Raw genomic sequence first — 26,878 nt, forward strand, 5'->3', positions numbered from 1 at the left:
GGCACCCCGTTTTCCCAGCGACAGAGGAGGGTGAGGAGTACTCTATCCCACCCTCATACTTGAGATAGGCACAAAAGACTTCCTCTATGCATCCTCACTCTCCACAAGCAGACCAGGGCCCTGATATCGACGGTCATGGATGCAACCCCATGTGCTGCACCCTCAACATTGGCCTTACTGGGATCCTTGGACCATGTACAGAGCACCGTTTGGGAAACCTCTGGTGAAGCAAAGCTGGAGGCCTACATTTTTGCCTTCTCTGTTGGTCTCTGGACCACAAGAGGCTGAACCTCTCCCTGTAGCAGCTAAGGAGGAAGTACAGGAGGAGGAAATTCTACCACCACTCCACTTCTTTCCCCGATGAGGCTATCATGCCTCCACCTCCTGCTGCTGACTGTAAACATTTCCAGGAGTTGTTTTTCAGGATTCCTTTGGAGGAGGTGAAAGATCAACAACATAAGCTGCTTGGCATCCTGCACACATTTTCCTCCTCCAAAATAACTATGAGGACCTTCTCTATCCTGCCAAAGTGCTCTGGCAGACTCCAGCGTCCATCCCAGCAACCTGCAATGGGTGGACAAAAGATATGTTCCCACAAAAGACTTGGAATTTTTTTTCTCAACTCACCCCAAATTCCTTAGTCATCAAGAAAAAGGATGCCAATTCCTCGACCCACCTGTCATGACAGACTGGAAGCGACTGGATCTGTGTGGCCTCCAATTCTGAATATCCAATTACGAGGCTCTCATGGCTAAGACTGTACCTCAGCTACTCTAAATTACAGGAACTCTGCCAAGATAACAAAAAAAGAACAACTCCAGGTGCTCGTATCCGAAGGACGCCTCTTGGCCCATAGAGCTTTACAAGCCTCTTTGGATTCCACAGATACTGCTGCCTGTTCCATTGTGACTGAGATTGGCATCATGGCTGCACATCTCTGGCCTTCCTAAGGAGGTACAAACCACTGTCTAAGACCTAGCCTGAGGGCCCCAAATTATTTGTGGAGCGTACACTCCCTTCAGGACTCACGGTGGGTGGGATTGCAGGGGAAGTTGATATTTCCTTGGGCGTCTCTTCGACAGTAGAGCGTAAATGCCGAGGGAGCAATGAGTTGCTTACATACGCTCCCGATTTGGCACTATGATACTCGGTGCTGTCAGCAGAAGTCCCCTACCAAGTACAGACATAAGACTCCTCAAGGGGCTACCTCTCACACACCTTCAACCAAACAACAATTTTGAAGGTGAGCTTGTGACCCTGAGAAGCCTCCCCCTGTACCAGTCACATCAACCATCTCCAGCATCCTACCAGTTTGGCAACCACTTAGCCCCTTTCTTTCCATCGTGAGGGCTAATTGCCTTGGACAAGTGGATTGGAGAGATCAAGGAAGGATGTTCCATCCCTCTTCAGTGATCCTTCTCATGAGCCCATTCTTAAAATGATTGGGGTTATTCACGAGCTCCATTTGTGTCTATTTGTCAGCCATCATGACCTTTCACTACCAGACAGACAGACACTGTCTTCACCCACCTGCTCAGGAAACATTTCCTGAAGGACTTACAAAATCTTTATCCTCACGTATAGGATCCAATCCCAGCTTGGGACACCAGCCTCGTCCTACACTGTACTAGACCTCCATTTTAACCAATGGCAACATGGTCCTATGTTCATTTATCTATGTAAACAGCATTTCTTGTTGCTATCACCTCTGCTCGACCGGTTGGCAAAATTGGAGCTCTCTTATGGTATACCTCCTGTACACAGTTTTTCATAAAGACATGGTTACATGACATCCTCATCCCAAATTTTTACTCAAGGTACCATTCTCTTTCCATCTAAATTGCTTTCCCTGCTTCTTTCCAAAGCTGCACAGCAATCAAGCGGAGGCAACATTGCATCATCATCGATCGATTTTGAGGATAATCTCTACAACAAATTTGCGTATGGGTCCTGAGATGACTCGAGTCTGATCCTGGAACCACAGGTCCGCCTGCAGTAGGTACAGACATTTTTGTTTTGTTTTTTGTCCCCCTCCGGTCCCCCCCCGGCCCCTTCCTTCCTTCTCTCAATCTCTCTCTTCAGCTTTGAGGGCAAGGCGCTTCTCCCCGAAGCGGACCACGGCCTGATGGAGGATGTGGTGCTATTGAGGTTGGTTAGTGGTTTGCTCCTCCTAGCTTGTGATCTGCACATCAGTTTTCTTGAGATATACTTTGTGTCTCTGTAGTGTTTCCTCTGACCATCACAGGATCTCTGACCATGGGCGAGCTGAGAGTAGAGCACTTGTTTTGGGAGGCGAGAGTCTGGCATCCCTGCCCAATGTCCAGACCAGCGGAGTTGGTGTATGAGGATCATTGCTTCAATGCTGGTGACATTGGCTTCGGTGACGATGCTGGTGTTAGTGCAGCGATCTTACCACTTGATGCTAAGGAGGCATCGTTGATGGTACCTCTCCAGACTCTTGAGGTGCTGTTAAGTCACCCAGATTTAGCATCCATAAAGGAGTGTAGGAATAACAGTTGCCTTATAGACCCGGATCTTGGTGTCCTGCTGTAGGTCACGGTTCGTGAAAACATGGAGCAATTTCTCAAAGGAAGCACTTGCACACTGGATCCTGTGCTGGAGCTCACTGTTGATTTTTGCATGTTGAGAAAGTTTGGCTATTGAGGTAGTAGAAGTAGTATTCTATTGTTTCCAAAGTCGTAGTGATTCGTGGTGGGTCATATGCAAGGCCTGAAGCAGGCTGATGGAAAACTTTAGTCTTCTCAATATTGAGTGAGAGTCCTACTCTTCAGTAAGCTTGTGCAAAAATATCACGTGTGGACTGAAGGTCATTCTCAGTGTATGTGAGGGTGGCACAGTCATCAGCATACTGAAGGTCAGTAATGGATGCCCTGAGGACTTCAAGCGGAGAAGTCGAAGATTAAAAACCCGCCCATCCATTCTGTATTTAATGTCAATTCCATTGGGGAGGAGGTTTTAACAAGGACCAAAATGACTGCTAAATTGATGGAGAACAGGGTTGGGCAATAACGCATCCTTGCTTAATCCCAGTTTTGATGATGAAAGGGTCCATCTCCAAGCCATTACCACCGTTCTCTGTAGTCATCTGATCACCAAAAATCCTTAGGACCTTAATAAATTTTGGAGGTCAGCCAAAACTGGCCAGCACCTTCCACAAGGCTTCGAAATTGACTGAGTCGAAGGCCTTTGTCAAATTGATGAAGGCCGTGTATGGGTCCTGATTTTGCTCCTGAGACTTTTTCCTGGATTTGGTGGGAAATGAAGATCATGTCAGTTGTCCTGCAGGATGGTCTAAAACTGTAGAGATTCTGGCAATATTTCCTCAGCAAAGCAAAGTCATCGGTTTAAGAGGATACGGGCGAGAATTTTCACTGCTGTAGATAGCAAGGCGGTGCATCAGTAATTTCCACATTCCGATTTATCATCTTTCTTAAAGATTGCCTGAAAAAAGATCCTCCTGTCATGCTTTATCAGCATAAAGTTCAATCTCCTTGGTCCTTTTTTTACCACCACTTGTTTTTGATGTTGTGGGTTTTCCTTTGGGCTTTGGACTTGGTTGCTTGTATGACTCTTCCTTCTGCTTGTGTAATGTCTTTTTGCCATATGCGATGAGCTTTTTTTTCCTGTCAAGCAGGCCCTGAATCTCAGCATCATTCTCATCAAACCAATCTTGGTGATCATGGGTGACATAGCTGATGGTCTCAGCACGTGCCGAAAGAATGGCAGCCTTTAATCTCTTCCAGAAATTTTCATTATCGTCGTCAGCTGTAGGTATAGTGGAGACCCTGCTGAAGTTTGTCCTGACTCACTATGTGTTGAAGGGACTTGATGCTGAATTTCTTTCTTACTGATTTTGCCTGTTTACGATCCCTTGAAGCGATCTGGAAATTCATGATAGATTTAACAAAGCCATGGTCTGTCCAACAGTCATTGGTTTCATGCATGACCCTTGTGATGCAGACATCCTTCCGATCTTGAGCTCTGACAATAACATGGTCGAGAAGGTGCCAGTGCTTGGACCGAGAGTGTCTCCAGGCGGTCTTATACTTCTCACTTTGTCTAAAGATGGTGTTTGTGATGACCAGGCAATGTTCTATGCATTTTCTCAGGAGGAGGATGCTGTTGGAATTGGCCTTTCCTACTCCTCCTTTTCTGATAGTGCCATTCCAGAGGTCTAATTCATACCCGATTCTAGCATTAAAATCTTTGAGGAGAATGATCTTGTTCTCCTTGGGAATATTGGTCAAGATCTATATAGAATTGTTCCTTGATATACTTGTCAACATAGAGTGTTGGAGCCCATGCACTGATGACAGCAGCAGGCTGGTTGTTGCTGAGCTTAAGATGAAGAGTCATAAGATGTTTGTTGATTCCTTCAGGAAGTTCTGTAAGCTGACTGACACTTATTCTTAATAGCAGAACCGACACCATGAGTGCCCCTGTTCTCTGCAGATTTTTCTTTCCAGAAAAAGGTGTAGCCTTCACCACCTCCTGTCAGTTGACCTTCATCTAGGCCCCTTGTGTCACTCAGGGCGGTGACGTCAGTGTTTATATCTCACACGTTCTCTGGCGACAATAGCAGTTCTTTCTGGTCATACATTATTTTTATCTGTCAGCATGCGAACATTACATGTAGCAAAATTCACTGTCTTTTTATAGTTCCAACTGCAGGCAGAGTGATCCCACTGGATGCGGTAATCCAGCCAGGAGTGGGTGAGACAGCCTAGGTTTAGGGCATCTTTTCTAATCTTCTCCCCATGTGTGTTGATCAGAGGGGATCCTAAAGAGGACTGCTCAGTTGCGATAGCTGCTGCCAAATTACACACGTCTCAGTCCAGGTGCCAGACGACCATCCAGCTACCACCACCTACCTATAGATTCATGGTGAGGGACTGCCCAATTCACTAATCCTGTCCCCATCACCTGTCACCGCAGGGCTTGGAAGGTTGGAAAGATGTTATTTCCTGTGGTAGAAGCTTGCATGTGATTTCTTTTAATGTGGGGAAGCTGGTATGCCTACAGCAAATGTACGATCATGACAAGGTGGAGGTCTGGGGCCTAGTGGCAGGGAAAGTCCAAGTTGACTAGAGCGCTCCAACTTCAGCCTTCATCTGCTTTCACAACCATTGAGATCCGAAGACCCTCTTCCACCTGATCTACTGTTGAGGACTTGGTGGATTGGACTGTGCTTTGTCTGGGACCTCTCCTCAGACCTGCTCACCTTTGGAGACCCTACCAGGAAAATGAAGCCCCCGACAACATAGCTCTGAGGATCATTGGAACACTCAAGCTCCTTCATCACAACAAGGTGGCGGTCCCTGAAGAGGCAACATTGCACACCCTGAATGTCAGATGAGCATTAGCTTTCTACATGGACAGAACAATATCTTTCCATAAATCACCATGCTTATTCTTAACAGCCGAAAGATAAAGGTGTGGCCATCTCTAAGCAACGCCTTTCCAAGTTGATCTTGCAGTATATGCAATTGTCCTACAAACTACATAATTGATAATCTCCTCCTGGAACTAGAGCATATTCCATCCACTAGTTCTTCACCTTGATTGCCTTTCTCAATAGTGTCTCGACTGACATTTGAAAGTGGCCACATGGGCATCAGTGGACGCTTTTAGCTATCACAATGCCGTTACTCAGGACGTTGCAGCAGATGCTCTGCTCGGACACGCTGTCCTATCATCTGCAGTAAATGTCAGTCCGAAGCTCCAGCCTTCCAATTAGGGGCCCTGCTTTCTAATCACCTAAATGGAGCCCCCTTAGGGACATCACTTGAAGAAGAGGAAGGTTACTCACCGTGTGCAGTAACTGAGGTTCTTCAAAATATGTGTGCTCCACTACCTTCTCTCCTCCCCTCTGCTTTGGAGCTGAAACAAGCTCTGCAGCAGAGAAGGAACTAGGCAGGTGGTCGGACGCACAGTGCTATACATATCCTGCTCATGGCATGAGATGCGGGAGGTATGCATGTGTGGTTCGACAGGCGCTGCTGGTGAAGGTTTCTGATCTGAGGTGCAGGGGATGCTGCTGCACCTACAGTGGAGCACCCATAAGGGGACACATCTTGAAAAATGTCAGTTACTGCAAAAGATGAGTAACCTCTTTTTTTCCCCCCTAATCCTCTTCTTTTATAAGAGAAACATGGGGTGTTGCAGCTGATATTTGATGTAACTGAGTAAGAGGAATATTGAAGATTTTGAAGAGCTATGAACTCGTTTTGGAGTTGTAGAATTGTATGTCTGTGGTTTTTCCCCTGCCACTCTACTAGTTTTAAAATTTATTTTGTAAAAGAAAAACATGGCACTCACACTATGGAGTTACAGAACTCTGTAGTACAAGTCATAATTAAGTAAAATCATAAGCAGAATTTTTTATTGCACGTTAACTGAAGTGATCATTTTTTCGCTGAACTGTAATTTTACATTTTTTTTTTCTAATTTACCTAGCAGCCTAGAGACACATTTGATGTTACAAATCAGCTGTGTGCACAATATATGCTTACTGATTTAGTTTTTTTCCATAAAGGACAAGTATTCCTTGTATTTGCCTAATTCAGGCTGTGTATGGATTTTACTGAAAGTTGCCGTAATCATTTTTGAGTTGAGATGCAATTTCAGTTCCAAAGGAGAACTTTTTTTAGAGACTTAAGAGCAAATTAAATCCGGATCGTTATAATGAAAGTTTGGTTGCAAGCTTACATATAACTGTTCCTGTTGTGAACATTATTTCTATAAATAGATGTACACTATTATTTTGCCTAAGAGGAAAGAGAGATTTAACATTATAGAAGGCCTAAAGTTTTAGGAATTCTGAGGGAGAAAAGTTTGCCTTTTGTCAAAGATTTTATTATATTTGTCAGTTATATTATGTGTAGCTACACAATTTAGTGCCATGCTTACAATCTGTGGAATTGCACCTATTTACATCAGACCTTGATATGAACTGTAATCTCCATAATGGTGCTATCGGTCTGGACTTAAAACTTCAGATAGCTGAACATGTTTTTCTGCAAGTAAATGACCACCAGTTTTTAAGAAGTTGACATTTAGTACTGTTTCTGGTGATGAGTTTTTATTAAAACAATTTGATTTTTCTAACTCACTCTCACAATGGAGTGAAAAACCCTGACATGGTGCACTTCTTAAATCCCTAATCCTTTCTCCCTCTTTTTTTATTACAGTTTGGGTTCTTAAAAAACTTGTGGTCCACTTTGGAGTTGTAAACTTCATGGCGAAACGTTGTAGTAATTGGTGGCACGTTCTGGAAGACTTCGTGAAGGAGCGGCAGGAGGCTCTTGCTCCACGGCCAATCAGAGGACTTGGAAGGGTCATGCTAAAACTTGACAGTAAGGTATTTCAATTTATTTTCTTAAGCCATAATTCTGAATAAAATTTTCTTTATTCTTCATAAGCTGTGCTCTAGAAAGCTATAACTCTAAAATAAGTGTCTCCCACTCATAAGCACATTGTTCTTCATGTAAAAGTGTATCTTAGGCCTTGACTATGCTTGCTCTCTCGAAGGCTATAGCACGTTTTTAAATATTGTTATAATAATGTTTAGCTCCCTTGGCACTAAGATGATGTCTACATACTAAAAAAAAAAGTAGTTTTTTAAAGTTGTTAGCTAACATGATTTTCTACTTGGATGTTAATGGGGATTTCCCATTTTACAATTCTTTTAACTGATGGTAAAGATGATAAACTGAAGGTACATAGGTGTTTGGGGAGGGGAATCCTGATCATGTTAAGCTAACCGTTTTTTAAAAAGCAACTTTTTTCATTGTGTAGATAGGACCTAAGCTACTTTAGTTACATTTGTGTTTAAACTGTGCAAAAGCATGATGGTTAAACACAACTGTTCGATAGTGTAGAACAGACCAATGTGGTGGTGGGGAAAAACCTGTGGGGTGAGGGTGGGTTCTCTTGGGAAGCTACTGAATATGACATTGCTTATTTTCTTCTGGTTTTCTAAGTCAGTGGGTGCCACATTTCAGGAAAGATGTGCACAAATTGGAGCAAGTCCAGAGGAGAGCAACAAAAATGATTAAAGATGACCTATGAGGAAAGATTGAAAAAATTGGGTTTGCTTAGTCTGGAGAAGACACGATTGAGGGGGGGACATAACAGTTTTCAAGTACATAAAAGGTTGTTACAAGGAGGAGGGAGAAAAATGTTTCTCCTTAAGCTCTGAGGATAGGACAAGAAGCAATAAGCTTAAATTGGACATTAGGGAAAACTTTCTAACTGTAATGCCCATACAAAGCACACAAGATCTGTTATAGGGGAGAAGGCAGCATGTGAAAATACAACAGGATGTGCAGTCTCACACCCACACACCCTGCAGATGTTCTTTATAGTTACCAGTCTGTCGTAGCTCGAGTCAATCTAACAGCCAGTTAGATTGAGCACAAGTGAGGAGCTGGGCTCTGTCGGTCGTGATCTGAGGCTTTGCAGGACTGAACCCACAGTTCTATGGCAAAACACCCCAGCTGTAAATTTCCACTTTAGTATATGGATTTTTCAGTGTTATTCTGTAATCATTAGTCCTTAAGTGGTGTTAATCTTAGGGTTTTCCACTGTTATCATTCTTTGGTTATTGTCAGGCTTCCCATCGTTATCTCCTATTTGTTGTCTCGCTTTTGGAGGTGCCTGCCTTACCTCTGAGGTCGTCAATGCTGCTAACATGTTTAGCGTTGGATACAATGGATGCTTTCTGATTGTCTCCTGGTGTTTCCAAGTCTCTCACTTTTTCTTGACCATCTGGACATTTGTGATGGCTTTCACACTCATCCTTAACCATGCACACATCCTTTACTCGCACCAAGCAATTTTACAGAGACTTTCAGACAAGATAACATTTTGGAAAGGATTATATGGTTACTAAAGGGATTACAAAAGAACCTTACATAATTTAGTTTGCAATGCATCCAAGAAGCAAGATCTTGTAGCTAATACTGTAATGAAGTCTTATCCTGAAACAAAAGGTGACCATAATCAGCCATAAGGACTATTCTGGTCTATTTGTACCTTAACATCCGTATTACAGACACTGGGAGTCTGTCAGATGCGTTTCTACCAATGTCCCAGGGGGTCATTCCTTTCTGCTATTCAAAAAGGGTGGCTGGCAGGATGATCAAATCATACATTAATACATTTAATACATACTACATTATTATAACCGTCAGTCATTATAACCTCTAATACAAATATAAAATCCTACTCCCACACTGGGGTGGTTAAGCACTGGAATAAATTGTTTAGGGAGGTTCTGGAGTCTATCATTGGAGATTTTTTTAAGAGCAGGTTAGACAAACACCTGTCAGGTATGGTCTAGATAATATTTACGCCAGCTGTGAATGCCGGGGACTGGCCTAGATGACCTCTCAACATCTCCTCCAGACCTATGATTCTGTTGAAACAGTTGATCCTATGGTGGTAGATAGAAATAGACTTAACACCTTTAACTTACATCACATGCTTTCACTTTTTGCAACATTTATTCCTAACACTTTCGATAGTGTGATACTGTAATAAGAACAAAAGAATAGCAAACCCTCATTTTCTTCAGAAGTAAAAGCAAGGTGATTAACCATTTTAAATCTGTTTAGCAGTATGTTTAATTTTAATCTTAGAGTTTGGAGGTCATATGGGCCTGTTTTGCCTGAAAGCCATACTCACTACTTTTTGTTAGTAAGGGGGGGGGGAGGAGCTGAGCTGAGCTTCAGCACCAGGAAGCTGCAGAGACTCAAATGTGAAGAAAACAGGCAGCTGCTGCTGTTTCAAACATAAACAGCTGTCTAAAAGTATAGTGGTGATGCTTTATTCTGGCAGTCTGGCACGTGGTAAGGCCAAGAAGAAGTCCCACTACCAAGAGCAAGAGATGCACAGAGCAGAAAGGTGTCCCATTCCACCCAAGAGAATCTGTCAGCCTAGGCAGGGGCCTAGGGAAGAATGTTTTATTCCCCTTCTTAAGTTAAACTAATAAACAACTGACAAAGGGTGAGGGAGAGAGCTGCTTGTGAGTTCAGCATGTCTTCAGCATTGAGCTCCCTTTTGGAGCATTCCTTTGATCTACCAAGGGGGAGCTATGAGAAAGTAGTCTGTTCAGCTTTCCCCCTACTCCAGGTCCTCTTTTTCTCCTACAGGGAAGATGGGGCATACCCCACCCCGAGAGAAGTCCTGGGTGAGGAAAGGGAACACAAGCATTGCTGCTTATTCTCTCTCTCAACAGATCAAAGGGACAATCTGGGGCAGAAATTCTATTGTTCTGTACAGCACCTAGCACAAGAGGTCTTAGTTCATTACTTGGGCTCCTAGGCACTATGATAATATAAATAATAAACCCGGGACAACTGGGAGGCTCTGGAGGCAGCAATGAAACCTACTTGTGCATTTCATATAGGTCCTAATTAGATTAGGAAAATGAGATGTTTTTAGCAAAATTGGTTTTACTGTCCCCTCATGCTACTCCTTCTGGCACTGTCCCTGCTGCTGATAGCATCTCAGTAGAAGCTGGGAGCTTCCCGGGTTGGGGGGGAAGATCCCAGGTGTTCTCCTCTCTCTGCCCCTACAATCCTTATACAAATGTTTATAGTTTACTCTCACATTTGTAATTAGTCCAAAATCAGTGCTTTGCTTCACCCTAACACACACTTTAAAAAAAAAAATTCATTGGTTTCAGTTAATGTTTAAAATGGTGATTGTATGGTTTTGTTTTATTTCATTTCTGTTGGGGTTAATAAGGATAGCTCTTTAATGGCGCCATATGGTGTTTCCTGTCCATTGAATGATTCCACACATCCTTGCAGACATCTATAAATCAGGATTGTACTGATGTTTCCCTTTCCTAGTGAGTATTTTTATTAACTGCAGCCAGGGTTGTTTTTAGTGTGTTCAGATACGTATAGTCATTTAACTATTCTTGATAGAGTATAGGAGAACTTGATGTAAATGATACAAACAGGTTGGGCAGCTCTCTTACCATACAGAGTCCAGTGTTAGTGTACATCAAGCACCATACTAGTCGTACAGTTCAAACACATCTTAGCAGAAACATTTACCAGATTATGGAAATACGTATAGCCATGATAAATCTTCCCAAGAGAGATGTCAGCATGAATATAAATAGCTTCCTTAAAAAATACTGAGAAAGTGAATGTAGTTTTGTTAAATTTGACTTCCTCAAATATTTGGTTTAACCCAAATGGGTCATATTTTTTTAAAACTAACTTGATTGCTGGGGTAGAAGCAACAACATTTTGGGGTACATTTGTCGGTATTACAGTGGGAAATAAGGCATGTTGTATATAATGTCCCCTAATCTGAGTTTTAGTGTAGAACATATACTTAACTATATTAGTCAACGCTATTGACATTTTCCTGCATATCAGTGCTGAAATCTGGAAGTCCTGTTTCCAAGCTATTCTATTTATCATTTGTTGTATTACTTTTAGAATGGAGAAGATATAAGACAGAATCTGAATGAGGGAGGTTATGCTAGTATCATGTTAATTTCCCAGGCTAGAACCAGGACAATAATTTCCCCTCTGTCACATTATTATAACCATTAAGAGGGGAAAGTAGCTGATCAAAATATCCTGTTTACACTGCTTGGTACTTAATGATGAAAACGGGTTCTTACACTCATATGGGAATTTTCTACCCAGTTTCCATGAAAGTAAGGTAAGGCAAGATTTTTTTGTTAAATCTATAAAACCCGTTACCTTATTTTTGACTTATACAATATCCCATTTCCTGGGAAGAAAGAGTGGAAACAAATCAGAAGCTGGAGGCTGAGACTTTTGAAGCTCTCTTGTACCTTCCCATTTCCATGCCTTGTTTCTATAGGAACAGGTGTACCTAAGCCACACAAGTATATGGGATAACTGCATACTTTCTGTTGTATATTGTTTGTTTTGAAATCTTTGAATGCCTATGTTTAATTGTAAGCCTGTTGCTTGCTTAATCATACTTTAATTTACGTTCTGAAATTTTGGTTTTATTTGATACATTTTCTCTTAGGCCTTGTTTACATTAGGAATTTTGTCCCAATTCCATCTATTGATGGCCAGCCACTGGTGCAAACCCCAGCTGTAGACCAGAAAAAACACAATTTGTTCTGATGGGGTGTTGGAATTATTAATACGGGAACCACTATTCCTTTATTAAATCCAAAGGCCAAATGGTACTTATACAATTGCTCTAAACATGCCTCAAAAGCCTAATCAATAAGTAATATACTACATCCAAACAGTAACAAAACATTAATAAGCATTTGATCAAGAGATTTACAAGTGGATTAAACCCAGTGTTGTTTAGACTCATATTGGTAGGCTCCAGCTTGGTCAGGCGGGTATTGGCAATGGACCCTTTAAGAGTTTATTTTTACAAACAAGTGATGTCATTGCCAATTACTAGCTTCAGTTAAAAACCAAGTTGAGACAATTCACCCTTATTTCCAGTCTTAATCCAGATAAGATTTACAACCACCTTTCTTCCAAAGGCATTTCCTCCCTTCCTTCTTGCTGTCTACTTGGGTTCACATAAGCTTTAACACTAGTATGCAGGTTGGGGAAGGGCTGTGTTGGCTCATTTTAAGACAGACATCCTCCCTACTTTGTTCCTTCTGGCCTTATTGCTTATTATTTTCAAGATCTTCCTTCTTGAGAGTCAGGGCTTTCTTTACAACACGCACAAATTTCCTTAACTAAATTTAAGCTAATCTTAATTCTTTAATTTTATACTTATCCTACCTGGAGCTTAGCCCAGTTTCAAGCTTCACGGGTGCAAGCTGCCACTTCAATTGTCCACACTTGGGATTTGCATGGATGTATTCGTGACTTGTTACCAGTAGCTGGAATTGAAGTAAAATCTTATTGAAAAGCAGGCCTTAGAATGAGTGAGTCTCTGAGTAGTTTGGGTGAGAATTAGAGTAATATTTATTTCAGTACAAAAGTAGACGGTTGCTTGTCAGGGAAGGGCTCAGCACCTGAATTTATAATATGATCCTACTGCAGACAAGCATGTGTAAATAAGTGTTGGTTCCATGACCTCTTGGTCTGTATCTCATGCATATAAATATATGCGTGTATTTTATATTCCTTTTCATACTGATTCTCACTGGGTATGAATGCAGTAATACTAATAGGATAATAAAATTTATGTATATCACAATAGGTAACATAAAAGACGCTTCATATATATTTTAAACTGTATCTTTGGTCAAAGTTGGAACCTCATTGCAATAAACTAGTGTATGAGATGTTGATTCCTGATATCACAATGATATCACGCTGCTTTTAGAAAAGAACTTTCACAAGTGTTGCACTGATTTTTAAAATTTTGGCTTGCTACTGTTAATCTGTAACTATTCAAGACATAGTGATGCTGATTTATAGCTGGTTTATTAGTGTTAAGTTATGCTAGCAAAATATGATGAAGTTTATATTCATTCACTGTACTCCACTTGCTAAATATTATGCATATTTAGGCTTGAAAGGATTAGATTATCGGAAAATGTTGGTAAATACCGATTTCACCATACATAAGCCAACAGAAAAATATTTCCATAGATAATAGTCAAAATTTACTATTAGACAAAGTAAGAAAAATGTTGCTTGAACTTACTAGTTTTTGATTTAAGGATATTTGCTTTGTATATATTGTGGTATGTAATGTTGACAGTTTTTGTGTTAATGGTTATAAAGCTTTAGCTTTTTGAATTTCAATGTCTGCTGTCATTAAATAATTACTGTTTCACCTCCCCATAATTTCCCACAACTATGAAAATGTAAAGAGATAAAAGTAGGAAAAATTTTAAAAAATAGATATCTGTTGAAATTTATATATATACATGAATCGAATTTTGCCATGCCTATGCATTTTCCTGGTAAATCCTAGATTATTGTATTACAGATTTCACTATTTATTTCCTAATGCAGTTTACCTTTGGGTCTGGAATTACTTAATTTTCATTCTGTGGATGACTGTCTGCCTTCATTTCTATTCACACTATTACTGCATTCTTCAATAATCTTCCACTGTCGTCTTGTCTTTTTTTTTCTCTCCTCCGTCTCCCTTCCTCTCTTCCCCCACAAGCTGTGGCACTGGCTTAATAAGAAGGTAAATAAAGAGATTGTGATTCCAACTAAAGGATTGTGTCCTTTTTGCAGCATGAACGCTTTTAACATGTCTTGCTCTTTAGTTCTCTCTCCCAATTGTCGTCTCCTCTTCCCCCCCCCCCCCCCGTCTAAGCTACTGGAGGTCATATAATGCCATCTGATCTATATCTTTTAAATAAAATGAATGCATTTAGTTAAATGTCTTATACAGCAGGTTAGTGTATTAGCCTTTCTCCTTTGTGGACTTGGGTTCAAATAATTTTAAGATTTAAGAAAAATTTGATCTCTTGACTAATCCCCATCTGTACACGTCACAAAGCGAACACATAATTTGACTCTGTAGGCATTTTCTGTTTAGGGGAACTTAAAGGTGTTGAAGGTCAGGACTAGGGTAAGTTTACAAAGATGTGAGTGGAAACTTGCATAGCTCCTGTATTATGACTGGCTCTAGTCAGTGCTATTAGGCTTTGGCCTTCAAAAGCACCAACTTAACCCACACATTCTTTTTCTTAAGGGAAAAATAAAACTCCAAATTACTCCATATTGAACCATTACTTGGGGAGCACCCAAAGCAGCATCAAGTAGAAGGAAGGAACATCCAAAACTGCTACTGTAGTTAAAAGAAAATAATTTCCTTTCTATGAGGTTCATAGAAAAAAATAGCCATGTAATCCATATGACACACAATCTCATCCTTAATTCACCCTGTGTTGCTGAGGTACTTCAACTAATTTATTTCAGTTCTAAACAGGATTAAGCTACTACACTCCTACAAATTGCTACTTTCATTGTCTATACTAGGAATTTGTTAGTGCATCCACAGTGGCTGGAATCTGGGCGAATCCCGATTTTAGACAAAGCCTTAAACTCTGGCAGAGCATACCAGCTCCACAGTAGCAGCAAGAGAGCTGGAGAGGGCTGCCAGTGGAACTTGTATGAAAATCAAGGTGGGAAATCTGGCATCAAAAGTATTAAAATACAAATCTCAAACATAAAATTCCCCAGCAGAAAAGCATTAAGATAAACTAATGGTTGTAGATACATATTGATTTAAATTATTAAATGTTCAAACACTATGTATGAAGGGCAGGAAGTTAAAAGGTAGTATCTTTAAAAAGCAAATAAAACCATAAAACTGGAAATCAGCTAAACTTCTAGCACCAACCTCTGTCCTCATTTATCTCAGCACTGGTGAGAGAATCCAACTAGCTGTCACTGCACAGAAACTCGGTGTTTACTGTTGCCTGTACAAAGTATAAAAGTATAGTCTCTTTGATCAGTCACATAACCTACAGCTGCCCTTGTAGACTGTAGTAGGTACCTGGAATATAATGGCTCTGGCCTGTGATGGGAGGGTGAAAGGGATAGAGTTGTATACCCAGTCCAAAGTGTAGCTGTGGATGGAGAAGGAGATATAAAGGTATTTTTTTAACAGTGTGGGTAACAAACAGTAAAATTGAGATTATAGTTGGGGTCTTCTGTGGAAAATATGTGGAGAATAATGCATGAGATGTTGTGGTCGTTTTAGCCTGAAACACGGGGACTGGAGAGTTTCATCTCCAGCACCAGTGGATGAGTTCCCTATGCAGGGATTTCACTGAGTATGTGGGGGGTGGTTGGGGTGAGGTAGGGAGAAGCAAGATTTGTGTGGCTTTTTGTTAAAAGATGGATTGGGGAGAGCAGTTAGAGTAGAAGGATAGTTTGACCATCATCTGATCTTTGACATTTAGACTGTTTTAATTTCATCCTCCATTTCCTGATGTTGAAAGGATTGTGTCTGTACTACAACGTGCAAGTGTTCTTAAATTATAAATATGTATGTGCAACCAGAAGTTGTCTTAAAGAAGAATTTTTGTTTGGGAATGATATGTTACATCTCTGCAATATACCCACACAATGTACTGAGGTACTAATGGAATTTTGGTCTTAACTGTCCATTTTCTTGATTCTGTGGTTTTAGACTCTTAATGTTTGAACAGCGATTTTATGTGGGTGGGTTTACCCTAATTTTGCCACAATATAAAAGTTGCTAAATACTAACATGGCTATTAAAATACATTTAAAAAATAATAATAAAATATAATTAAAAAAGAATAAAAATAATGTAGACCCATCACGTGCAGACTATAACTTTTAAAAAATTGAGCTTTAATTATTTACTTGGAAAAAGTACTTGAAACTTCTCATCTTTCATTTCTTGCACCTACATAGATATTTTGAACATTTATATCAAAATATTTTTATTTTGTAATATGCTAAGACTCCTGTGTATGCTGAGCAAATCATACATTTGTACAACTTAGATATAAAATCCAAAAACAGACTGTAAATTCTGACAGGCTCTTAATTTTATCAAATCTACAGTTCATAAAATGCTAAGAAAGGGGGAAGATAGAAGCACAAAAGAGCGGATTGCAGTTCTAAAGGTTGCTTACCTTTTATAACTTTTTCGTCTTCCTCTCAAGGAAAGTACTTAAGAGAATACTAAAATAAGCTTCTCTGTGCAATGTGAAACTAAAAATCTGACCCATGGAGGCAGGACAGGGTTTGAAATGGTTATTGGTAATTCTGGTTATTAGGACGGGAGGTTAAGAGCAAAGCTCTTTTATATAAGAGCTTTCTGTCAGGGACTGTTTTTAAACTGTGACTTCTGTGAGTAAGAATTACACAACTTAATATTACTTACTGAGCCCAAGGCATAGAAGAGATTCCAGTGAGTTAGAAAGACGTGCTCTGTATGGCATTGTTTACAGCGTGAATCATAAATACCTTTCATTTTTGCTAAAATCAGTGCCTCTGCGCCAGTGTTAGCAACCTTGGGAACCCTAATGTAGACAGCTCCCCAGCTTGTTTGACCTAGCTACTCATCTGCACTTTTTCACCGTGAACCTGACATATCTGAGTAACTGACTTCACTGGAGCTAAATTATCCCTTTTTAACAGTCCTACAATAATGGAAGATTAAATCCTTACCAGAAAACACATCCGATTTGATTTATTACTTTATTTTAGGGAGGGAAATTAAAATAGACACTGAAACAGCTGCGACTGCATAAAAGAAGCAAGATACTCATACTGTTTGTATTTTACCACAAACAAATATATATTCAGAGGTTTGTCAATATATACAATTTGCATGTATAATAGTTTAGCATGTAAAAATATATTAGAAAATGAGCACTCAGATATACGTAGGTGTTCTTTTAAGATGAGATGATTTGATTTAAATGTTTTTTTGTGAATAATGTACAGTGCTGTATAAAATATAGAAGGCATAATCACTCTCCCAATTCCAATAAATCTAGACATGAGTCAGTCTTTTCAAAGCTAGTTCCTAGTACAAACCGTAGATTTAAAAAGCCACATTCAATTAAAATGTTCATCCCAATTACTTTTTCCAAATACATTTCTCAGTGAACTCATGAATGTATGTACTTTGACCTTCCTTTAGTTTTGAGGCGTAATTCAATTGTTTGTAATTTGCTTTATTTTTGAAATGTAAAGATAAGTTTATACCCTTTCCTTCAAAACCCTGACATTTTAAGATAGTTTTCATTGACTGCATATCAGAAATCCATCATTATTATTATTTTTTAATGAGTGAATGACCTTCTGTAGCTTAGGAGTTTGGTTTCTTTCCACTACTTGACTGTCGTAGATGTCATGGCAACATTTGCTTGTAGCTATTGACTAACAATTAAATTACTTTAAAATACTGAATAGCTGCTGACGACTGATGTTTAGAAAGTGTGTGTGTGTGTGTGTTATGTGCATGCATGTATTTAGGGGTAGGGTAGAAAGGAAAGTCTATAAGAATGACCTAGAGAAATATGGACCAAATTCAGTGGTAAGTTTCAACTGGTTTAATTTACAGTTATTTTTCCCACTGCCTCCAGCATGTAAATTGAACCAACAGTGAGACTGAGGTTTTTGTTTTGTTTTTTAAATGGGAGATTAGAATCAAGCATGTATAGGAGCTGCTGGGTGCTCAGCATTTTTGAAAAACAGGCCACTTATTAGGTGAATAAATACTTTTATTTATAGTATTTAGCAGCGTTGTGTTGCACCCATGTTTTGAAAGTCTTTAAAACTCTCTTAATCTCTCACTTATTTACAGTGAAGCCTCTTTTTCTTTCTTTGAATTTGTCCTACAGACAATAAACTAGTCTAAGCTAGTGTTGAGGGACCAGATTGAAGGGGGTACAACAAGAGTTAAGAGGAGGCTGTAAGTGAATTAATAATATGGAGAGCATGCTTTCACTTATACCTTATTACACCCTTCTGCTCTTCCCTTTTCAGCTTTCCCTGATGGCCCAACTGCAAGTAGCATAATATTAGACTCTTAGAACTTGCCTACAGTAAGGACACTGATGGTACTATCGGTTCAATGGCTCCAGTGGGAGACCTATCTTCCAAGACTCTAGAGGTTTCCAGATCAAACCAACAGTTTACACAGTGGTAAAACAACAAAAGCCTCTAGATATGTCTATGCTGAGACGCTTGTTGCTATCAGTGGTGCTGTTGGATCAGAACTGACAGTGGTGGAAATCTCTCATGCGGTTCCCTAATGTAGATATGGCCATGGACTCAGTAGCCAGTGGGACAGATTCAAAGGTGATATGTAAGCTTATGCGTTAAGTGGATGTATATTTTTCACAAACTGAATCTAAGTTTAGCATACCTGTTGAAGATAATTGAGATAAGAGATACATTACATTAGTTAGGTTTTCTTAGATTCACTTAGATGTGTCTCTGAATTTGGACCTGTGAGTAGAAGCCACGTCTTTTTTTAAATTGAGAAAGAAATAGCAAGGAAAGTTACAGAAGATAAAGTGAATATTTAACTTATGTATAACACAGTATTTTTAAGGTGCTGTATCCTTTTTATTCTTCAAGTGCTTGCTCATGTCCATTCCATATTAGGTGTGTGTGGTCGCCACATGCATGGGTGCTGGAAGTTTTTCCCCCAGCAGTATCCATAAGGGACTGGCTCTGCTACCCCTTGGAGTAACGTGCACATGCCGCAGCATAAATGGCGCCTCCGGCTCCCTTCAGTTCCTTCTTGCCGCCAGTGATGGTGCTGGAACATCTGCTGCTTCAGCTAATGTTGTCTCAAACTGTGCAGAACTTGTAGTATAGTTGTTGACAGTGACCCTTAGTAGTAGTTCGTAAAGTTCTCGTAGTCCCAAACGGGACTCAGCTGGGGGACAGGGCATTCCCTGATCTCCAGGCTTTAAGCCCTGCTATCGCTGAAAATCACCTATGCCCATCAGCGATCCACATAACAGTTGCCTTAGGTGCTTAGGCGAAGGGCACATAAGTGACAAGTGTCGTATCTAGGACAAAGAAGGAGCACGATGTCCGTCTCAAAGTGCTCCTAATGGAGTCAGTACTCACTCCAGCACCAGAGCAGCGGCCCGACTTCGCACCGACTACCAGGCCTCTGTCCACAAGATAGCACCAGTCTCCCTCCACAGCTCCAATCAAGAAGCTGAAAAAGACTGAGGGGAAGATCTCCTACCTCAAAGAAAGGAGAGGTTGGGCCCCAGCTCAAGTCAAGTGGTGCAGCCCATCCCATACTTCGCTTACGACTTTGAGTTGCTCAAGAGATGCTGATGCACCCGGTGCTTCCCACACCGGCTCCCATGGTACCCCGGCCTCGGGGAAAACCTGCATTGGGACCTATGTGTCTCCCCACCTCAGTGGCACTGTTCCCCATCAAGAGGGCGGTCCTACCATCGCTTGCCCACCCGAGGTCGTCACTTCTCAGGATTAGAGAGGCAAGCTCAGTGGAGCCCTCTTCAGTCTCTGCACTTGGGACACCAACCAAGGGACTCAAGGCATACCTCGCTGGTAGATTAGCACAGCCTCTGAGGCACGTGCCACCCGTCAAGATCTATGGGACGAGCCCCGACCATCTGCAAGGGCCCGATACCGATCACAGGATCGATCGGGGATCCGAGACCACCAGGCCATTATCACCCATCTCCAAGAAGGAGGTTGCCGTACTCAGGAAGATCCTTCCAGCAACTGGCCAGTGGTAGCTCCCGGGCCCATTCGACGTACTGGTCGAGTAGTGTGAGGCGGGGATTGCTGGGTGTCCAACTCAGATCCGCCAATCGCCGTCAGTCCCTGAGGCCTCGAACAAGATGGCCCGGCTTCCTTGGACATGTTGGCTTCGGGACACAGTGACTGGCCCCGGTCAGACAAGAGCCAATGCTCTGTCCAATCCTGGTTGCCCGGTACCGACTGCTTATAGCGTCGGCATGGAGTGACGTTTCCTGACTGCGGGACAAGCCCTGGTACTTGCGGTGCTATCTACATCATCAGCACCGAAACCTGTCCCATGGCCCAAAGTGCAGTGACCAGTGCTATGGTACCCATGGGGGTTCTCCCAACCTTCCCAGGCTGCTCAGTCTGTCTCGGAGAGGGCAGCAGCCTCGGTATCCCAGGGAGCAAGTTGCTGAACAGTGGACGTGGAGGTTCCTGCGGCATTGGCAATATGTGGCAAGCCATGGCCAGGTTTGAAGTGTCGCTCCCCGAGGCTTCCAAGAAGGAGTTCTGATCGATCCTCGAGGAGGGAACAACTGCGGCCAGGACAGTCCTCCTGGTAGCTTCAGATGCCACTGGTTGCTGCTGCCCACACCATGGCTTCCACTACCTCTATGTGGCAAGCCTCCTGGCTGCTCCTCTCTGCATTGTCTACTGAGGCCCAGCAGTCAATGCAGGACTTGCCCTTCGATGGCTGAGCCCTATTTGCGAAGCAAACAGATAGCAAGTTGCATAGCCTCAAGGACTCCCGCACCACCCTGAAAACCCTGGGTCTCTACATCACAGCCCTGGCGCATAAGCGATTCAAACCACAGCAGCCTTAGGGCCGGGGAGCCAGCCTCGGCAGTACCAGCTCCACAAATGAGCTAAGGGCTACAAGCACCACCTGCCTCTGTCCAGTCAGGCTTGACCTGTAACAAGTAAGGGGCCAAACGGTCATTTTGAGGGTGCGTCTGAGGGTGACCTACCCGACTATTCCCCAGATGCATCTTTCCCCGTAGTTCCTCCCTACTTGAAAAGCTATAACTTCGGACCCCTGGGTCCTCAGCACAGTGGAGCAGGGTTATACCCTCCAGTTCCTTTCTACCCCTGCTTCCCACCCACCTTCCCTGTCCCTCTTAGGGACCTTTCTCACAAAAGTCTCCTTGCACAGGAGGTAAAGGGGTTACAACAGCTGGATGCAGTGGAAGAAGTTCCTCTCGAGTACAGGAACAAGGGGTTCTATTTCCGGTACTTTTTAATCCCAAAGGCCCAGGACAGTCTATGACCCATCCTGGACCTGCGAGACCTCAACAAGTACCTAAGGACACTATAGTTCCGCATGGTCTCCCTGGCTTCTATCATCCCCCTCCCTGCATTCGGGAGACTGTTATGCCACCCTCGACTTGAAGGACGCATAGTTCCACATAACGCTTTTTCAAGGACACAGACACTTCCTCCAGTTTACAGTGGGGCCCCACCACTACCAGTTTGCGGTCCTCTCGTTTGGCCTGGCGACAACACGGAGAGTATTTACCAACTGCATGTCAGTGGTAGCCGCTTACTTCAGGCGCTGGGGTATCCAGATCTACATGTATCTCAACGACTGGCTGGTCAAGGGCAGCTCCAGGTCTCAAATCCAAAGGGATTTTGCAGTGCTTCAAGCCACGTGCCGCTCCCTGGGTCTCCTAGTAAACGACAAAGTCAACGCTGGTGCCTGGACAAAGGATAGAGTTAATCGGAGCGTTCCTCGCCTGGACCTGTGCTAGAGCGTTCCTGCCAGTAGAAAGACTTCGGGCCTTGACAGACCTCATCATGGAAGTGTCCCCATTCCCCCGGACTACAGCCAAGGTGTTCCTGTGCCTGCTGTGCCACATGACAGCCTGAACATACATTGTCCACCATGTCAGGCTCTGGATGCGGCCCCTGCCGGAATGGCTGACAGCCTATTCCCAGTCTAGGGATCACCAGGAAAAGATAGTGACCATCTATCTAGTGTGCACCTCTGAGATCTTCAGACCCAGGGTATGTGGTCCCCGGAGGAGATGACGCTCCACATAAACGTCAAAGAACTCAGTGGTCCGATTAGTGTGCAGCATCTTTGGCAGCGTATGTGGTCCCCGGAGGATCGGATCTATTCAGAGGAGGTCCAACAGGTCCTCCTGGGAAGTAGGAAGCCCTCAACTAGATTGACATACCTGGCCAAGTGGACAAGGTTTTCCTGCTGGGCATCTGAGTGTGGCATCTCTCCTTTGTGTTCTTCAATACAGGATGTCCTAGACTATCAGCTTCATTTGAGGACCAGGGCCTGGCGCACATGTCCATTAGAGTGCATCTCGCAGCCATCTCCACTTTTTACCCGCTGATCCAAAGACAGATGGAGTTTTGCAATGACATGGCAGTCAGATTTTTGAGAGGGCTTGAGAGACTCTTCTTGCAGGTACACACTCCTGTCCTGCAGTGGGATCTTAACTTGGTCCTCTCTAAGCTCACGGGCCCTTTTCGAGTCGCTGGGTTCCTGCTCCCTTTCCCACCTGTCATGGAAGTTCACGTTCCTGGTGGCGGTGATGTTGGCGAAATGAGTCTGTGAAATTAGAGCCTTGACCTCAGAACTGGTGTACACGGTCGTCTACAAGGACAAGGTTCAGCTGCAGCCCCACCCGGCCTTCCTGCCGAAGGTGGTGTCCACCTTCCATATCAGCCAGGACATCTTCCTCACGGTGTTCTGTCCCAAACCGCACAAGACCAGTGAAGAAAGGCACTTCATATGCTGGACATCCGAAGGGCTTTGGCTTTTTACTTAGAACGTACCAAACGTTTCCATAAATCAACTCAGTTCTTCATCGCTACAGTGGATAGGATGAAGGGCCTGCCAGTGTCCTTGCAGAGGATTTCCAATTGGATTACCTTGTGCATAAAGACGAGTTATGACCTGCTGGGGGTTCTGCTGCCACTGGTTGTTAGAGCCCACTTGACTATGGCTCAGGTGTCTTCGGCCTTCCTGGCGCACATCCCTGTCCAGGACATCTGTAGAGCTGCAACATGGTCCTCTGTCCACACATTCACGGTTCATTATGCCATCAGTCAGCAGGCCAGTTGCAATCTATACGTCTGTGGACTCCTATCCGCCTCCAGGGGTACTGCTTTGGAGTCACCTTATGTGGAATGGACTTGAGCAAGCAGTCAAAGAAGAAAAGACAGCTACCTTTTCCATAACAGGTGTTCTTTGAGATGTTTCTCATGTCTATTCCATGACCCACCCACCCCTCCCCCGCTGTCAGAGTTTCCGGCAAGAAGGAAATGAGGGTGGGGGAGCCGGCGGCGCCTCTTTCACTGCCGTATGTGCCAGTCGCTCAGGGGGTACCAGAGCTGGTCCCCAAACATACTGCTGAGGGAAAAGCTTCTGGTACCGGTGCATGTGGTGAGCACACATACCTAATACGGAATGGACATGAACAACGCATCTCGAAGAACGCCAATTCAGGAAAAGGTAACTCATTTTTATGTTGCTGTGTCATCAAAATCATTAAACGTATGAGCCCTTTGAAAGGGCAAAACTGAAACAGGATTTTCTGTAGTTTCCTAGATGGTAGATAGTTTGGAGTTCAATCTAGTTGGAATTTTTCAGATAACTGCCCTGCAGGCAGTTGACTTCCCCACTATTACCGGGGAGAGGACTTGAATGATTGCTGAAGTGTTTCAGGGTATGGTGGCAAACAATGAAAATTTCCATGTTCTCTCTGAGATTTTTGCTGGGTACTGCAGGTTCTTTGAGATTCCCTTCTGCAGAACATAGTATAATGCAGGTTTCATTGCAGGAACTTGCAGAACTCAACAATTGCCTCTCTAAAGAGAGTGTCACACTGTATTCTGAATAGTTGCTCTGAAATGCTGACTATCTGCCTTGTGACAATGTGTGTTAAACAAGATGTCAATTGTAGTGGAGTCTGAGGGTAAAATCATTAATGTATATTAGGTGATCAGATGCCACGGTGATGTTCCAGTTATAAAGAAATTTTAAAACTATAACAATCAGTAATTGATCAATAAAGCAACTTCATATGCAGGGATAGGGATCCGTAATAGAGAGAGCTCCTGTTACTCTAACTTTTAACATTTACATGACACTGAGGAAGAGAATAGCAACTAAAATTATCAGCACAACCACTGAATGTCGAGCCATTTCTCATTTGGAAATATTGAACCCTCTGCATATTGCCTCTGAACTCAGTTCTGTTTTAAAGTAAAATTTTAGAGCACAGCTAGATTTACCCTGCTAGTTTTTTTTACTCGAGTGCTTTTTCTGACTTTTGAGCCACAAAATCTGGAAAAAATACATTTGCCCACGATGAGGTTATGTGATCTTTATTTAATCAGGCCCCTTTCATATTTGATTAAGTGCAGTTTACTCTTTTCTAGAGTACTCTCCACACAGCCATGTAATTAAGATTTTTCCCTCCTTGAACGACGCCAACAGAACTTCATGAACCTGAAGTGATGTGATTACTGGTTAGTTGCGGCATGTGTGTGTTCAGGCCATCTGCACTGAGTTCAGGCTTGAGGTCTGATTAGCAGCATTAAAAATCAGGCCACTTATGTAGGTATCTCATTAGAGACTTAGGTGATTTTCAGCCATCCAAGTTGGCAAATTATGGTTGTATAGTCCACACCGGTAACTTCCCAAGTTTTGTGCAGATGATAGTGACCGTAAGTTTCTCTGTTGCTTGAAGACAAGAAATTAAGCCAGAATGTAAGTTCAGAATTAAAATGAGTGCTAGCTTCTTTGGGTCTGATAACAAAATAATGTTAAATTACTGATTGCTTTGTTGAGGGCTTGCTATGTGAGTCACAGTAATATTTAAATTTAATTTGCAAAATCACTTGCATTGTAACACTTTCCTTAGTTGTCATGCTAAACATTGCTTGTTAATTGTTCATATCTAAGCTTAGGGTCTGATCTTGCAGTCTTTTTGTAAAGAAAACTCCTGTTGAAATCCAGGATTCAGACTGGGTCAGTATCACTTGAATAAAAAACTGATTTTTTTTTGTATGTCATGATTTGTTTTTCTTTTTTCTGCACAGATGATCGTGTGGCTGGAGAAAATGCTTGATAAAATAATTAGCATTTTCATAATATTTTTGCTAGTGATAGGAACGCTTCTGCTAGCCCTGCTCCTTACGGCAAAGGTACAGTGCACCAAGAATGATGATCAGTTCTTTTAATCCCTTTTTTAAATGAAAATGTTACTGATGTTTATGCTGCACTATACTAAATATCTTTAAAAGCCCTTCTGCTTTAATCAAATGTTCTTCAATCTATCTTGTTAATACTATGTATAGATGAAGAAAAAATATTTGTGTATGCAAAGTGTGTCACACTAGTAAACTGTGAAGTAGCAGAATTGTGAGCCATATTATAATTTTACAGTACTAGTACTCGAATTATTTGCAACCTATTATAGCTGCTCAGTTTCAATGAGTAAGGGAGAAGACCTCAGATTCCTTAGCATCAGCGTTATGCTGGTGTAAATTATTGCAGTAGAATATTAATATTGTGAAACTACTTACCAATTTTTATGTGAAGAATGATATTTGAATGCATTGAAGATCACTTTCAGCATAAATCTGTGGAAATAAGGGAAGAGCATACATTTCTATACAAGAACTTCTGTATCTCACACTCGTAAATATTTGTGAGGTGTGTAGGTACACATGCCCACTTGTAACTGTCAGTTTTGATCTCATGACACCACATTTTCAAGGTCAGATTTTCTAACTGATTTTCACTATGCAGCTACTCTTTCTTCCCAGTGGAGGTCACTCATTTAATGTAAAGTTCTTTTTTTTTAAACTCCTGAAGAATTATGAGCCACTGCACATGTGCCCTGCAGAATTTTTTTTTTCTCTGCAGAAAATTCATTCTGCCAGAAAGGCACTGCAATTACACCCTTTGCCCACCAGGGGCTACTGTGGTGCCAGAACTGAGGGCAGCTGCTCCCAGTCAGGTTAACCAACCACGAAGAGGGGAGAGGGAGGAGAAGAGGTTGAGTTCCTCACAGTGCCCTGCTCATGGGGCCAGGTGAGGAGGCATGGGATGTGTGAGGGACAGACAACGTGGGGCACATGGGGCTGCTGGGGGGCGGGGGTGTCACAGACGGGGGTTAAGAAGGGCTAGTGGGGGACAGACTAGTGCGAGGGCTGAATGGGAGTGGGGGTGCGGGCCACATGGGGATGGAGGAGGAGTGGCTGAGTGAGGGTACATGGAGATGAGGGAAAAGGGCTGGCTTACTGGGGGTGCAGGGACACATGGGGACAGGGGCAGATGTGCCTGACTGAATGAGAGAGGCTAGGGGTCAGCCAGGGAAGGCTCCCCAACTCTGTAACAATCCCTCCCCTCTTCCCCCAAAAACCTGTTTCATACTTAGAATCATAGAATATCAGGGTTGGAAGGGACCTCAGGAGGTCATCTAGTCCAACCTCCTGCTCAAAGCAGGACCGATCCCCGACTAAACCATCCCAGCCAGGGCTTCGTCAAGCCTGACCTTAAAAACTTCTAGGGAAGGAGATTCCGCCACCTCCCTAGGTAACGCATTCCAGTGTTTCACCACCCTCCTAGTGAAAAAGTTTTTCCTAATATCCAACCTAAACCTCCCCCACTGCAACTTGAGACCATTACTCCTTGTTCTGTCATCTGCTAC

General features: G+C 42.5%; 1 protein-coding gene across 5 annotated transcripts in view; it reads left to right on the forward strand.

Moving 5' to 3' along the window:
- Positions 1-26,878, forward strand: part of TMEM245 (transmembrane protein 245) — a 121,199-nt gene that overhangs the window by 22,817 nt on the left and 71,504 nt on the right. For 3 of the 5 annotated variants that reach the window (XM_073332668.1, XM_073332665.1, XM_073332664.1), the window contains exons 6-8: positions 7,212-7,381; positions 14,128-14,151; positions 25,263-25,367. In XM_073332668.1, coding sequence (XP_073188769.1) covers positions 7,212-7,381; positions 14,128-14,151; positions 25,263-25,367 — 299 coding nt within the window. The remainder of the gene's footprint in view (positions 1-7,211; positions 7,382-14,127; positions 14,152-25,262; positions 25,368-26,878) is intronic. The other 2 variants (XM_073332666.1, XM_073332667.1) reach the window with 2 other exon arrangements.

This window comes from Lepidochelys kempii, chromosome 2 (genome assembly GCF_965140265.1).
Source record: "Lepidochelys kempii isolate rLepKem1 chromosome 2, rLepKem1.hap2, whole genome shotgun sequence".
Taxonomy (NCBI): Eukaryota; Metazoa; Chordata; order Testudines; family Cheloniidae; genus Lepidochelys; species Lepidochelys kempii.